At 35.4% G+C, this 16,994-nt stretch overlaps 2 protein-coding genes across 2 annotated transcripts in view; one reads left to right on the forward strand and one right to left on the reverse strand.

Moving 5' to 3' along the window:
* Nucleotides 1–7,199, forward strand: part of GNAZ (G protein subunit alpha z) — a 44,288-nt gene extending 37,089 nt beyond the window's left edge. Inside the window, exon 2 of the mRNA XM_009643080.2 lies at nt 6,855–7,199. Coding sequence (XP_009641375.1) covers nt 6,855–7,199 — 345 coding nt within the window. The remainder of the gene's footprint in view (nt 1–6,854) is intronic.
* The window catches only part of RSPH14 (radial spoke head 14 homolog), a 107,168-nt gene that overhangs the window by 88,158 nt on the left and 2,016 nt on the right, over nt 1–16,994 (reverse strand). Inside the window, exon 3 of the mRNA XM_009643082.1 lies at nt 16,749–16,867. Within this exon, the coding sequence (XP_009641377.1) occupies nt 16,749–16,867 (119 nt within the window). The remainder of the gene's footprint in view (nt 1–16,748; nt 16,868–16,994) is intronic.

A 16,994-nucleotide genomic window follows, 5' to 3' on the forward strand; every position in this document is an offset into this window, starting at 1 on the left:
AAGGCCATCTGGATGGCAGCGGAAGCATGCTGGGCCCATAACCCAGAGGTCGATGGATTGAAACTATCCTCTGCTACCAAAACCTTGCCATGCAAACCCAGTACATTAAGGCATTGGCATTATCTTGCTTATACCCCAGTTAGTGTATAATTATTAAATTACAGCAGCACATTTTTCCTAACCACCTGGCTAGCTACTCCCCTTAGGATTCCTGAACTGGAAAAGGCACTCCAGAAAAGAAAAATGCCTTTTCCTACCTTTATTTTTCCTCCACGTTAGTAGAATTTGTAATTCCTTTGGGAGTCATACAAGCATTTATTTTTATTACAATAAGCCATAGCCCTCTCACTTCCCCTATAATATCTACAGTATTTTTACAATATTGATGAAACCAGAAACAAATCTGTTGTGTTAGGACAGGAGTATATGAGTGGATACATCATGTATCTTTAGGCTCAGTTTCAGTGTGAGCCTTCATCTTAGAACTGTGGACTTATCACTTCTCATTTAAGATTTTCAGATATATCAAGATGTCATCTGGCTATAAAAAAATGAGAGTCATGTCATGCATTGCTGTATCAAATGTGATTGATGCACTGCATAAATCGTAAGCCAACACTTAAAATTTATAAAGGCCTTGTCTTGCCATGCATGTTATTTTCTCTTAGGTTTGGATTTACTCATTTGTCATTTAATTCCATGCAGAAAGTGAGATTGAACACTATGTGTCTCCATGTTAACGGGTAAAAAAAAATTCAGAATAACTTCAATTAGTTTTCTGTTCTTCATATGGATGTAGGTGCTGCCTATTTGTCTTTCCCTGAAGTTTCCATAATTATATGGATGACATCTTAAAGTTATTTGAAGACTTGCGTTTTCCTTTCTGCTACATTTTATCCTTGTCCAGTAATACATTTTCCTACTTTTACTATTATATTTCAATTATGAAATGGATTTTGGGGGTTCATTTCCCAAGGTATATCAAAATTTATGCCATGCAACCGTAGTCTTGCACTGGTGTAATGTAGCCTGCATCTTTGTTGGAAATTATTCCAGATTAATTTATTTGCATTTTAACTAAAAGAAATTCGATTTAGTTTAGTTAAGGTTTTTATGACTTTCAAATACCCACCAATATTATAATAATGGTATTACACTGAAGAAGAAATTTCTTAGGTGTCAGCTACAACAGTTTACTAATTCTTTCTTTACATCATGTAAGAAATCACCAAGGTTACATTAATTTTAAACTGTCAGTCCTCTTATACGTGTTCATTACATTTCACAATTTATGGGAGGGTTTTAACTCTCTGATTTTGTCCTTGGACTACAGACTGCAACTGAGGATTTGGTAGTAGAGGGACAGTATTATGATTCACTACAAAATACAGTAACAAACACAAACCTCTTAAAATGCAATATCCTGTTGGCATGAATGTTCTGAGAGTTTGCCAAAAACCTTTATTAGCTCTAAAACACTTTTTTCCAGACAAATGCAAAAGCATTTCAACTGAGCTAAAAATTTCTTGCATGGTTTTATTATCTGCTACAAAATCAGGGAAGGAAAGAAGAGCATGATTATTTGGAAACAGACCTATGATGTTTTTATGGGATAATCTGTTGTGTCAGGATTTGCATTGTGAAAATAAAAAGTAAATCCTTAAGCAGATTTTTAAAGCCACGTTTTTACACCTATAAATCTGTCTATATAAAAAGTAGGCTCAAAAGTCAGATGGTCCCACCTTTACAAAGGAAGAAGTAAACAATAAAACCCCAAACATAGGGACTATATAATGTTGCTTATATTTCAGTATGCCTTAAGAGGCTTGCAAGTTAGATTTCAACATGGCTACATACTCCTGCCGTGGCAGTGCCAGTCATCAGGGTGTGCCCCGGTGCTCCTGGGGCTTTTGAAATTACCAGAAACTGCCAAAAGTCTGTGGCTTTAGTCTGTAAACACAGAATTACTCACTAAAATAACTGAATCAATGTCTTCATGCAACTTTGAGAACAGAGGATGTGATTCCAACCAAGTCAATCCATAGCAAATGAAAAGGAATAGTAACACAATTAAAATAAGGAAAGTGTAAGAGGTAATTTGAAAAGCTTAGATAAAACAGTCTGCTTATATTTCACAACTATGCATTTTTAAGGGGTAATTTTTTCAAGATGCTGTTTTAGTGTAACAATAATGATCAATACTGTTGCAGATTTCCTTTGAAGTAATAACAATAAAATGTGTTTTCATTTTCTAATAAAACCAAATAAAATGTAATTTTAAAATAAATTATATTTTCATATTACTTTGCATGTAAGAAACAGTGAATGATTCTTCTCTCTTCATCTCACTGGTTGAAATATGGAGTGACCCTAGTGAAGTCAAGGGAGATGCCCTAGACACAACTGATACAAATTTCAGGAGAATTAGGCCCAAAATACTGTTATTTCTGTTAAAAGCCAAAGTTATTCTCTCACCTCCATTTTCAAACAGGAAAACAGGCTAGAATACTTCACAGTCAAACAACAACAAAAATACCCAGACTCAAGATTATTTTCATCCAGTCTGAACTCAAGCCAGACAAATGGAACACATACATATTTGCAAATAATCTTGTAAACAAAATATTTTTTTTATATCCCAAATCCCTTCTGTTCAGTTACTCTAGACCACTGAGGTGACTGATGATGTATGCATAAGGTTTTTAGAAACCTAAAATATTGCATAAACAAAGGAGTGCAATATATGCAGAATAATCTACATGGGAAATGCAGCTAATACTGTTCGAAACAGTAAAGTCATTACAAGTTAACACTAGAAGAAATTAAAGGAGTCAATTATTGCAGAAGAATAGGTGGGAATGTCAGGAATTACTGAAGTCTCACAGTAGTTACAGAATCACTATCCAAAGCGAGCCAATATCCAAAGTACCATACCTGTTGGCACTGAGAGAACACTGCCACTGGGTGCTGTGGCACATGTCTTTGGTAGAAGGAATATATTACTTGATACACATTGCAATTCCACAAAGAATTCTGTATATCATCTCCAATGCCTTATTTTCACTGCTTTCTGTTATTAAATTATAAAAAAGAAAGTGTGGATTATCCATGTACTTGACCAATATATCTGACATAATATGTTTACACAGAATGATAAAATACATAGCTATTTTCCAGTCTGCCCTATTCAGTCTCTTTATTTGCAGGAAGTAAATCAAAATAGATACAAAGATAGATGAATGTACTCTGTAAATAGCATTGTGAACTTTTGCAGAATTTATGTTCTTTGTATGCATATGATAAAAGAATGACAAACGTAAAACTCCATAAAAAAAGTAAGTACTTTTTTCTTTCAGTTGGGAAGAATGCTAGTATTTTATATCGGGTATAAATGCAAGAAGTCGAATGAGCTTTTCTTTTGGTTTTTTTGTTACAAGAGGTATTTCTGAAAACAAGTTGCATCACTGTGGAATCAGATAGGTCTAACAGCAGCTTCCAGAATACCAGGATCTGGGCATATATAACAAGAGATAGGCAGATGCATGATAGGCCACACCAAAACATCCAATGGGCTGAAATGTGTTGGTCAGTCACCAATTGAACAGTCTTATGTGGAAAAAAAAGTTAAGACTGCTTCTGTGCTTTGAGGAATCAGCTAAAATATCTTCCTGAAGAATATAATCTTGATCAGTGTCTATAAATTAGTAGCTTCCGATTAATGTATTTTTGTTTATTGAAAGATTGGTCAACAGGTGGGAATGGAAAGGTTCTGTGAAAAGGACTTTAAAAATAGTTTAAAAATACGTTAGGAATGACATATGCTATATGTGATCCCTTGAGAAACCTTACAGTTTTCTGTTTTTACCAATCCAAAATACTTTTGACCATACTAAAACTGTTAGACTTGAGTTGATTTCAGGCTTTCTTCAAGAAGCTATGCTTTGAAAAAAATATAAATTCTGTATAAATTGATTCATTTTACATTTTGGATGCACTGGGAAATCAGGTATCAGTAATCTCCAGGAGTGCTACCAGACATTTTTGGTATCGTTTTTCTCTTCTTTAAATAAAAAAAAATTATATCAGCTGCTCTTACTATCAGATGGCAAGGCATGCCCTCTATAAAAAGTTTACAAAGAGAAAGTTTCTCTTCTTCTGATGACTCCTCTGAGGTCACTAAATTCATGATCTGTACATATTATAAAAATAACCACTGCATGACCGTGATACAAGGTGAGACAAAAGACAACAGACTGGGAGGATTTGGAACTGTATCCTGATATATCATTAATGATGCCCATCATTCACAATACCCCTCCCTTCCATCGTGCCCTATGCTGATCAGTAATGCCTAATCTTAATTAAATTTGCTGTATGGACTAAGGTGAAGAAATTATATTAAATGTTATGCAGTCTCATGATCTGAGAATACTGAAAGTAAGAGATACTCTAAACAGAACAGGATTTATCTTCTTAATTTAGCAGGCCAGTATTGCAAATTCCCGGGAAAAAAAATTATGAAAAATACATTGAGTTAAAAAAATCAGACTCCCCAAATGTGTCTCTTTACGGTAACTTAACATGGAAAAAATTTCCCTAGATATTTAGCTTGTTTATTGTTTTTGAGAAAGTTAAGATTATAATCTATATTGCTGTACATGAAAAGCTTTCTTTATATTTTATCCATGGTTTATCAGTAAGCAGACTCTACAGAGCTGACTGTACAAGGATTCTTTGCATCCTGAGACCAGGGTGCAATAAATCTTGGTGTTACCTCAAAACAGAGTGAAGGATAGTTGAAGAAAAACCAGGAATAAACCATGATTTCTCACAATGTTTGCACCAATATAAAGCCTAAAAAACCCAAAAAAACAGTGAAAAGGAAAAATAGCTAATATTTTAGCTGTAGGCTAAATATTAGCTGTAGGCTTGTCATTTGGGTAAGAGCTAAAAGCTTTACAGAAATGTTTCCCATACAAAATCAATTAATCTGGACGTGTGAGTAGGAATACTGAATTTCATGCTGTGATTAACATCACATTGGTTTACCTACTCAAAATTATTGGATCAGGTCTACAAGAAGGAGACATGCCTTACAGTGTTCTGAGATTTTAAAGATGCTCAAAAATGGCAAAAATTATTTTGGGGCATCTGAAGAGGATTAGATGGGAATGATGAAAGCATTAACTCAGGCTTTGGAATCTGATATGAAACTACCCCCAGAGGTCAAAATAGCAAACAGCATCATGACCAAGTTGAAAATTATTTTATGTTAATTTTCAAGAAGATAATAACTGGCACACAGCTAAAAGACTCTTCTAGTTAAAAAAAAATAAAAATTAAACAGACATCACTGTAAGAATTCCAATATTTAGCCTCCACTACCTCTGTTTCATAGGCTATGAAATCTTCAGAATCAATACAGTTTCCAGGTTTTTAAAATGTACTTTGTTTTGTGACTATTGGTTTCTACGCTTTTCTCCTGATACTTTTGCTTTACAGAAAATATTCCAAATTTTCAGTCATATATCCTTTTCCTACTTTCAGCAGTACATGAACACAACTCAAATGGGACAGAATAAAGGTCCACTTATTTAAGATTCATAGTTTTATTAATAAAAAGTACTGCTGGTTATTGAAAAAGATTGGAATGAAGCCTTGTTGCTTAATTGTAAAATGCCATGCTTATCAACATTCTGTAAATATGAATATCCCGACTTGGTTAAAAGAGATGTTTTCCTTTAAATAGAATATATGACTGCATAACTTAATTTTCATGTTAGACAAATACTGACTAAAGTTAGGCAGATAATGATAATGCCGATGTGCCAATGAAACTTAACAGAGATAAGGATCTAAGTTGTAACATGCTGGAAGACAGTGACCTTAGCAAAAATGCCTTATTAAGATATCTTCTCTACCTACTTTTGACAATACTTGAGTGATATTTATTTTAATCACCTGGAGTATTTTCGATTCAAAACATTACATTTGTTTACATCTATTTATGGGTGTAAACTGAGCAATAAAGTCAGCCTTCCAAGAGCACTTCGTACCATGGACAGCTCCAGAGGCACCATGTTGCAACAGCAACACGTTGGGAAAATTCAAGACAGCCGTTGATTTCTAACAGACCTTTCTGCTTTCAGCTTATAGAAGCATTGGATTGTCATTTCCAAATATGTAATTGTGGTGGTCATCCTAAATTGTTCATAAATAGAGTTTGCCTACACAGGGCAGCAGACATAAAGATGTTAAATATGTCTGCCTAAACACAGCTTTCACCTACATACAAGTTGTCCCACCACAGTAGAACGTGGTTCTGGTGTATTCTTTCAAGCTTACCATTACAAAATGGGGAGAAGTAAGGCAAGGAAAAAATTCTGAGTATGTATGGTGTGCTAAACTACACATCTAATGATGCAATGTCACAATTGTACTGTAGTAGTTCCATCTTTTTTAAAAAAACTTTTAACAGCAGAATGTTTATGTAGTGTGAAATCCTTAGAAATTACTCATCCCCTTTATTTAAAGAATTTGTTTATAGTGCTAACCTAAGTTTGAACACAAGCATGTTTTCCCAAGTTACACCTCTTGTTTCGAATCTTCAGTTTTAGACTTTCCCCCATAGTTGCCAAATATTTAAAAAAAAAAAAGGAGACATAATTTGTGGTGAAATGTATTGTATCAAAATAAGTGAATTGAGATCCCTGAAATTTCACGGTCAGGTAAGATGGACCAAATAAAAGTTGTTTCTAAAAGCACATTTTGCTCATTGATAAACATAATGTATGTTGTGTGCTTTCCACAGTTATGCTGAAACACTATTGACCCTGTTGTTCCCTCTTCTACAGAGTCGAATGGCAGAAAGTTTGCGTCTCTTTGATTCCATCTGCAACAACAATTGGTTTATCAACACTTCCCTCATCCTTTTTTTGAATAAGAAAGATCTGCTGGCAGAAAAAATCCGACGGATCCCCTTAACAGTCTGCTTTCCTGAATACAAAGGCCAAAACACTTATGAGGAAGCAGCAGTCTACATCCAACGCCAGTTTGAGGACTTGAATCGCAACAAGGAGACCAAGGAGATCTACTCACACTTCACCTGCGCCACTGATACCAGTAACATCCAATTTGTCTTTGATGCAGTGACAGATGTCATCATTCAGAACAATCTCAAGTATATTGGCCTCTGCTAAGAATCCTCGGGCTTAATCTGTTTTCCCAAAGTGATAAAAAAGGGGCTAACCAACTCCACTTCTAGTGGAAAAAAAATGGGGCAATGCTTAGTAGCCCAAGGAGAGAAAAGGGGAATCTGATGTATGTACACAGTTCCTCTTATGTCCCCTTAACCCACTACATCATTTTTCACAAATATATGTTCTGGAGAGTGAAAACCTCCTCTCCAAAAAAACCCCCACACAGAGTGAAAAAAAAAAGCCCAACAACTCAAAAACCCCAAACAAAAACAAAAGAAGAGATTGAGGCCTAACTCTGTGGAGATGTTTGCACCACAGTCACTGCACTTTTATTCCATTTGTTGCATTCCATTTCCTACTGTGGGAGTGTTATCATGTTCTATGTAAGAAATAATTCTTCATCCAGTGGTCCTAAAATTTTACTGACATGGAGATATAAAGCTGGTGAGTGACAGATGAACTCATTTGCAGGGTGTGGAGCAGAATGGTTGTGTTGGTGAAAAAAGCTAGTTCAAACCAGAAGCTACAGAACAGGAGAGCTTAAGCAAAATACTACTTAAAGTTGTAGAGAATGGGCATGCACCCACAATATTGGTACACAGCCAAACAGTATATACCCACACGTGCACATGACTCACAGCATATACTATGTACACACTTCTGCTTTACTGTTTATCATGGACACCTTGCCTGTTAAAGGAATTGTTGGTGCGCAACTGTTCTGTGATTTCCAAACTGACTAGCAGCTCTTTCTGCTCTTTAAGGCTTCAAATATGCAGCAAAACTACATGAAATGAATCTTTGAATAGGCCAAATTGAGGTCAGTGTTTCTTCTACTGGTAAGGAGTTTTATACATCAAAACAGTCTTCTTTTACATCTTTTTTTGCCAAATCTTGTGGTGTTTCACAAAAACCAAACTATATTTAAGAAGTAGTTTAGTGTTCCTTTTTTAATACAGATAAAATAAATCACAAGGCAATTTTTTAAATTATTGTTGTAGTGTCTGGGTTGCTGAATGTGAAAGTTGCCAACGGACAATTCTGTTCCACTGCTCCAAATGCATTCTGGGAATTGTAATATTGTAACAGATTTCCCAAGAAGCAGGAGCCATGGAGATTGTGTAGTATATAGCCTCCAAAGTCTTTTTTTGTTGTTTTTTAAATTATTTTAAAAATGTGTATTATTATTAGAAGGTTAAAGATGAGCGATATGAACAATAACTAAATGTCTTGATATTTCAATTTAATAATTTAAATTATTTACAGTTTAGTGAAGTTAAGGAAACTGAAGAGATGCATTCCTCAGCTCCAGGTTTCATCTCATAAAGAAACACTACTGGATGGAGTAACATTCCGGCAAAAGTTTGAATGCATAAGAAGCTCTGTGGGACTGTACTGGAAAATCTCAAATGGATCATATAGACCTAAGTCTTTGGTCAGTTGATTCTTCCCCCTGCCATAGAAAAGACTTCCTTAAGACTTCAGTGTAAAGTTGGTGTGTAAATATATGTTTGATAATTGTAAAGCACATACGTACACAGAGACACAAACACATGCACACTGGAAAATAACCTTCTACTTTTGTTCCCCCTATGTACTATGATTAGTGCAAGAAATCTCAGCCAAGGGCTCTAAGAAATCTAAAACAAAATGGTTAATAACATCAACATTTAAATTGTCCACTTAAAAAAATAAATAATTCAAATGATACTGAACGTGTCTATAGTGTGTTCATTAATTAGTGTTATGACAGCTACTTAATTGGATAATGTTTGTGAAGTTTTCTTTCCTTTATGACAGACTGCTGAGTTTTGTTCATTTGCTCCAGACATTTTTCTTCCGTTTATTCACCAACATTTAGAAATTTCCATCTTAAGCAATTACATTTGAGCAACTCAGTAAGATTTAAGGAGTGTGTTCCCCTTTAATATCTTTACAAATTCTGAATGCATTTTATTGTTCTATTTTTTGGGGAGATGGTTAGTAACAATTTTAGGAAAGAAGTTATAGATCAAGATCTATAGGAAATATCAGGAAGGAAACTTCCATGGTATCTTGCAGGTACCTGCATATTGTCTCACACAACAGGTACTTTGCACAGATGTCTATGCTTAGAAATACATGTCTAGGTATAAGCACATATATAGATTTTTGAATAGTTCCTGAAGTTGGTCTCTTAAACCTCTACATAAAGATTGAAAGAAATCTGAAAAATATGTTCACATTTTTGTACTACTGACCTCTCGGCAAGTCTCTAAAATCTATACAGAATTCTGTCTGGCTCATGCTTGTGAAAAATTAGGCTTAAAAATCAGCCTTTTTCTTAAGAAGAATCTAAATATTTTTTAAAAGTGACCATATAAGGTGGCCTATCAGCATAAGTCTTATTGATGGTTTTTCATTGAAGTTTTCTTGAAAATTCCATCCATTCAGACCATAACAAGGTTCTCCCAGAACATCCTCTAACTAAAATCTTTTATTAAAGTCTGGTTGTACATTAAGAAAAGGTGCGACTCTTGTATAAACAGCATAAACTCATAAAAATCACTTGTTAGAGGATGCTAGATAAATAATGTCCCCAGAGTTTAAACAGAATTTGACTTAGAACCCTTCACCCCATTAATAATTTCTGAGACCAGCTGAAAGTATTTAACAGCGCTCAGATAGTTTCATTCCTTTGTTTGCTTCTTGGCATTTCTACAAAATGCATCAAAAAGTCCTAATTTTTCTTACTTTAAGAATCCTTCTTTTGACCCATTTGGGGATAAATTCAAGCTAGGATTTTTCTAAGTGACCTGGAGACTTAAGCTAACAATGAACTGGGCCTGCCAAGAGAACTACAATACTCTTGAAGGCAGTGGTTCAAGCAATAATAATTTTCAGCCTCACAGAGAATGCAACCCTAACTTGAGCTCTGAGGCTCAAGACATGGGTTAAGACTTTCAAAACTCTTCAGTCCAGATGTAATTGATAATGGAAAAAAATCAGTCTAATTTTGAATGAAGTATTTCATCCCTCTACTGAGGACACAGGGCCCCTTTAAGCATTCCATGTCAATTGTTACACCTGAAGGACAGAGGCAAAAGAGCCAATTAGGCTGCTCCTTGAAGGTTTGTCACCCCATGAAGGGAGTATTTAGGTCTAACTTGTAATGAGAAGATACCATTGTCTGCTTGTGGTGTTTGCAGTTGAGCTGCTTGACTTGGTGAGTTTACTAAAAGCTATATATGGTAATTGCTAGTACATTCTATAGAGCTAGTACAGGATCCCCTAAACTTTTACTTGAGAAATTGCACAGCTATTTCTGGTCTAAATTGCTTTCTGTGGTGTAATATCCTATTATTAGCCTGTTGAATTGTGAAAAAGGTATAAAATGAATCAGGGCTTCCTTTTTCAATTAATGGATGGTATGCTTCCTACACCTTTAGCTACTGTGGCCATTTCAGAGTAGTGAAAGTAGCGACAAGAAAAGAGTGGCATTTGTTAGAGGATAACTTTAAAGTAAGAAATCTGGGTAGGAAAGCTAAAACCAAAAGTGTAGTCAGTTAGGAGGGTAAGAGACATTTTATGTTAAAAAACAAGTCTTTATGTAACTAAGAAGGTCCTTCCAACATAAATATTATAGGCAACCTACAATAGAAGTGGAGAATGTAGGATATTTTAACAAAGGCCTGAGGGTATTTCTAAAGAAAAGGACTCGGTTACATTTCTCATTGAATGAAGGCTATCTTGGGAAGGAGAAAAGAAACTGAAGCACTGCCATGTGTTCCTACTTAGCTTAAGAAAAGCATAGGCATGGGGAGGAATAAAGTGGTAAATAAGTTTAAATGATCCATTCACATAATCATGTTCTCTGAATAGCAATTCCTTGCTATTAACTCTCTAATGATTTAATTCCTATGAGGCTTTTGATCTTAGTATTCTGAGTAACTCATGGTTATTCTAGTTTCTCTCTGAAGAATTCCAAGATGTTAAAATAAATTCTGTTTTACACAGAAGTAAAGTAATTCTATTTTCTGATTGTACAAGAAAACTGAGGCACAGGGAAGTTAAAACTAAAAAGTCTGGGCCAAAGACAGCTGCTGAAATTAAATCCCTTGGCTCTTAGTTGTCCACCTGGATAAATTGTGCAATTAAATTTGCATCTATTTTCTCAGTTCTCAGGTTTATCAGTGATGCAGTGCACTGCCACCTGAAAGAACTGCATTAATACAGCTGGGATTTCACTTCACCTGGGCAACAATGACATTCTCAGAAGAGATGTTCCATCTGCTGCAGTAAGAATGCCATCTGTCCTTTTATCATTTGCACTCCATACAACAAAGCAAGTTTCAAAGGGAAAAAGGTATCCTTAAACAGTCCTGATCCACAGATCCAATTGGTTATGATTTTACAAGGGTGGACTAGTAGAGATACTGAGGGTCAGTAAAGTAGGAGAAATACTACCTTTTGGACTCTTCCCAAATAGAGGTTCTGGCAAGCTTAAAAATCCATTGCTCCATCCAATCCACCTCTTTGTCTAAAAGGATTAAGTACCCATAAAAGACAGGATAGGTAATGGGTAAGAATTATTAAACTCTTCCAATATTAACCATATCCTAGTGAAACATTTTTTTTCCTAGAACTATTTTTGCAGTTGTTATCATCCAGGTAATTTATCGTTTCATAACACCCTTTCATTAACGTTAAGTACTGTGTGCCAACTAATTGTTTTCACAAAGAATGAAAGTTTTGCTATTAATTTTTCCAGTTCTTTATTTTCTCCTGCTGCTGGTTCTTCTCCCTCTTCTATCCTCTACTGAATACGTATTTATTGCTTATTTTTGTCTTTTTTTTTTCTGCCCATTAATTCTTGCCACCAAGTTGTTATTTCCTCTGGAAATGTTACTCCTCAGTATTCTCCCAGTCTTTGTGGATTTTCCCACCTTTTGGTTTTTAATGATCCCACTGTTCCTGGAGGATACTGGTATATACCCTTAAATTTAGGAATCAAAAATAGTCTGCGAGTGGATTGGCTTAAAATAACCACATTTTCCTAAATTACTCCTGTTTGGAGAAAGACCAGGTGGCCTGGCATAGAGCTAACTGGAGTCACTGACCACTTCCCAGTTAACAAAAAAAGCTACAGTTCATGACAAATGCATGTACAGCTTATGTTTCTTTTTGTCTGGTATGGCACATATTGCTTTATTGGCCCTGTAAATTATCTCAGCTCTAGAAAACATCAGAAATCTAGCTGTGGAATGGTATATTAGTTGCTGACTTCCTCCAGCTGATACAAGGTACATCCTGCCTCATTGTCTAGATGTGAGGTGTAGCAGCAAATGCAGAAAGACAGATGGTTACTTGGCTACCTGAAGAAGGCTGAGTTACCAGGCAGAGACTATTTCTGTATCTGTAGTGTCAAATGAATTATGTCAGGCCTTCTGACTCTTAGTACCTATTGGAAAATATTTGCTTTCTCTCTCATAATTCTCCAAATTGTCTCATAGCAAAGAAAACTGTTTTAGGAGCTTTCTATTTTTCTTGTAAGTAGCCACCTGTATGTGAGTCCATTCTACAGTAACACAATTCTGCTCAAGGAGTTATCTTCCAACCCTTAAATACAGGCCTGTGTATTTTTACCTAAATAAAAAGAATATATGGCTCAGAAAAACACTTTTTTTCCAAGGGTAATTACTCAGATGCTTTCACAGACAACATGCTAGCTCAGCTTCTGTGCTACTCATCTTACAGACTGTACATACCTGACTGGCTGAGGGTCACAGGTTTTTTCTGTTCCCCACCCTCCCCCCAACCCAGCTCTCAAGGACATTGTATGAAAATCTGGTCTATAGAAAGCTATGCAAAACTAACTTAATCTAGCCAACGACTTCTATCCTGAACAAGTCTTGGAGGCTTTTAATAGCATAAACATTGACAGAGGAAATGGTCAAAATTTGGCATCACTTCATAGCTGAAGAAATTAAGCTTTGGAATACAATTTCACCTAGCAAGGTATGACTCAAGCGAGCTATAAAGACTGCTAGACACATCATGCTCTCTGAGAGATTTCAATATAGGATCAGAAGATAAAGATTAAATTCTCCTTGTTTCACAGATGTGAACAGTTCCTCTACATTAATTTTCAATTTCTTATAAATAGGAGGGGAATAGGGAAAAAGTTGGCTTACACGCATAGAGCATGATGACTGCAAATACATTAGGATTACTCTAAATGTTGAGAATTAACAGAAAAAAAATTATTCCAAACAGACATAGATATCAGGTTTCTAATAAAGTAATTATCCTTAAATTTGAAAGGAAATTGTAACAAAGGCACTGATGCACAGAATTTACCAAATAACTCATTTTACAATTATTTAAATGCCCTCTTTTCATACTACTGATTACCCTTCTCTGCTTTTTGGAGACAAAATTCCAGAACCAATCCCCAAAACAAGTCTTGATTTGGACAATTTTATTTGGAAAACCTGATTCCTAACTGCCACCAGTACCTGAAATGTTATCAGTCTTAGCTCAAGAGAAGTCTCACTGAAAAGCAACTGCTGCTCAGAGAATTCTAACCTTTTGCATAAATATAGGCAACTTTCACTAAGTTGGGACTGTAACATGATTTGGAAGCTGGTCTTTGTCTGGCAGAGGTTCCTGCTCACTTCAGAGCTGCTGCGAATACTTTGCCTTCTATCAAAGACATGGTTTTGAGGAGAGACACTGCTGCAGCTGGCTCTCAGCTTTTGCGGAGTTCTCAGCTCAGCAGGGGTTGGATTCCAGCAGGCAACTTGATTTCTTCTTATACAGTATAATCTCACACTTCCTGATAATCACCAAACTGATTTTACAATTGTGACAGTTCCCATCAGTGGCTTCTGACCTAAGATGATATATTCAGATGCCTGCAGGGACAAAGATGGCAAAATGGGAGTAGACCTGAGTGGCAGTATGGTGTATCATTACATACCCTCTGTCTTGGGCAATGTATTTTGATTTATGTGGAATTCATAATAAGCAATGTTTTATGTTTTGGCACCACCCAGAGCTAGCGTTGCTTACTGCTACAGTAAGTCTCTAAATAGAAAGGATGGTTCTGATAAAATGCTTTCCATGTAACTGTTGGTTTTAGTCCCTGTTTTTTAGAAAGTGTCTAACTGCAAACACTGGGGAAAAAGCCCTCAATTTCTCTTAGGCCTGCATGGATAGCCTTTTTTAAAATTGTGTTTTACCCCCTAGACTTTTTATTCATACTCCAGTGAGTTTTTTCTGCTTATGTAGCTAAACTTCCAATGTACTTAGTAAATGCTTTGAGTTTTGGGAGATAGAACCTAAAAGCAGGCGGGTGGTTACTTGTAACACTAGTTGTAGTTTACATGTGTAAGTCTCAAATTCATAGCTAAACTGGTATGTACAGCAGCCACCAAACCCTGAGGCAGTTTACATGTTTAAACTGAAACCTTTCCAGTCAACTTAAGTTGTGTATTGTGCACACGTCTGAAATCTCCATCAGCAAAAGAAGACAAGCAGTAAGTCCTGCTTTAGCCTACAAGAGAGAGAGCGCCACATCTGAAGGTTAGAGTTAATAATAAAGTTCAGTACAGCAGGGACTGAACAGCAAGGCTTATTACTGAATTATGTAGTTCCAAAAGGGCTAAGGCAGCAGCCTTAGCCAATATGGATGAATGGTTAATGATTAATAGTGATCTGCAAAAATTTGGCAACATTTATTTTCCTCTGTTAAGTTTTCTTCTTCCATTAAGTTTCTATTACGATACATTCACAGGATGGTATCTGTCTCTCTACACAGGTAAGGGAAAGAATTCTTTAAAGGCAGTCAGACAGGTCAAAATTTACTTAAGCTAAGTCCCTGTCTCATCTGATTTAAAAATCTGTAAAATGGCTAGTGAAATTAAATTAAAAGAAAATCTGATTTTCTGTAGTGATGTTCACAAGGTTGTTTAGCCCACCATATTAATATCCTTCATATGGATTCAATATTTAGAACTTTAACAAAGGTTGCATGCATGTAAAAATACATCTTTATATTTTTAGAATTCATGTACACTCACTCAGCAAGACTTTAAGCATTTAATTCTTTTTTACATACCCGTAATGTAATAGAATTCTTCAGACCAGATACTTCTCCATGACTTTAAATAGTATGGCTTTTTAATTGGTAATTTCTATCTACTTCATGGAAATGAAGGTAACAAATAAGCATAAATTCCCTTAGTGCATAAAAGATTTAGAAAACCATAAATGTATGTAATAAATATAAAGAAAGCATGTAGAAGATACAACGACCTATTCTTATGGCAAGTCAAAGACAAATTCTCAGCTTGGATTCCTCTATTTAGACTGAAGCACTTAAAAGCTAGATGCCTGACTCTGATATAATCAACCCAGCTTCTGTCTATCTCACTGGAGATAAATGGACATCACCAGAGCAGAACTCATCTCATCCTAGACTAAACACCTATGATATGTCAGACTTTTTGCCCCTGGAGATACTGATTTTTTTTTTTCTCCTGCTATACAGGGAGTCTAGGATGACTAGCTCAATTTGACAGCTGAAGTTAGATGTAATTTATCATGTTTTTAACTTCCTATCTTACCAATACCTTTTAACAATTTTACCTAAGGGTAAAGAATTTTTGAATAAAATATCAGAAAAAGCAAACTTCATTGTTCTTTGCATCACCCCCAGTTGTGTTTTGGGTTTTTTTTGTTTTGTTTATTTGGGTTTTTTTTAAATTCACCTGCTGAAAGCAATGTCAAAGTGTACATTTAAGAAACAGTGCCTATGAGCCTGAGGTCAAAGACACATTAATGGATAACCTGTGGAATGGACGGTGCCTTTACTTACTTATTTGTGTCCTCCTACACCAGTGCTTACAAGGAGTGGGGAAGGCAAAAACAAATTTCACAGGATTTGTACCTTCTAACACCAGAAAAACTTATCACAAACCCTGTGTGCTATGAAATTAGTGCACCATGGTGAACAGCTGATGATCATTTTGAACAGAAGACAAAGTGAATTTTTGATGCAAGATTCTGAAATTAAATTCAAGTGTGCAGTCCACACAACCTGTATCTTGAGCAGGTAGCCTTAATTTGCATAAGACCTAAGAAAATAAACAGATCTTGCAGGATCAGACAGGACTATTCACAGATGTATTATGTTAACATGGGGCATTTCACTTTTTATCTATGTAAAGCACTTTCTCTATTTTGCCTAGGTATTTTCCCTATTATATAATTTGAAAATTTTTAGAAGTGCAAAAACAGATCTAGAAAACATAGTTGCCTCCACCAATAAAAAAGATGACAGTCATACCTTTTAAAGTTTTCTGATAGAACCCGAAGAATAAATTCTCATAGGAAAACTAACTAAGGAAAGTTAAGATGAGCAAAAATAGAAAAGATACTGGGTTTAAATATTATTTTCAAGGAAAATGGAATAAAATAAATCTGGAAGATATTACATAGGTGAATTTACCTGATTCCCTATCTGCTTTGTTTATTTGAATACTTAAATACTGAAAAAATTCCTACCTTCAGGTAATCTTGCCATCATTTCAAAAACCTGATGTGTGTTCTTCCGACAGATATCTACTGGATCATCCAAGAGCTCACTGAGGGCAGAAATTACTCCATTTTGGATCAACCCTTGCCTACAAACAATATTGGAGGGCAGATTTAACTAAGCATAATAAAACTCCTATATTTCCAAGATGCTTAATCTTTAACTAAATGCTCTTATTTACATTGCATCTATCTTGCCAAAACTTAGAAATTCTG

Source organism: Egretta garzetta, unplaced genomic scaffold (genome assembly GCF_000687185.1).
Source record: "Egretta garzetta isolate BGI_Z169 unplaced genomic scaffold, ASM68718v1 scaffold447, whole genome shotgun sequence".
Taxonomy (NCBI): domain Eukaryota; kingdom Metazoa; phylum Chordata; class Aves; order Pelecaniformes; family Ardeidae; genus Egretta; species Egretta garzetta.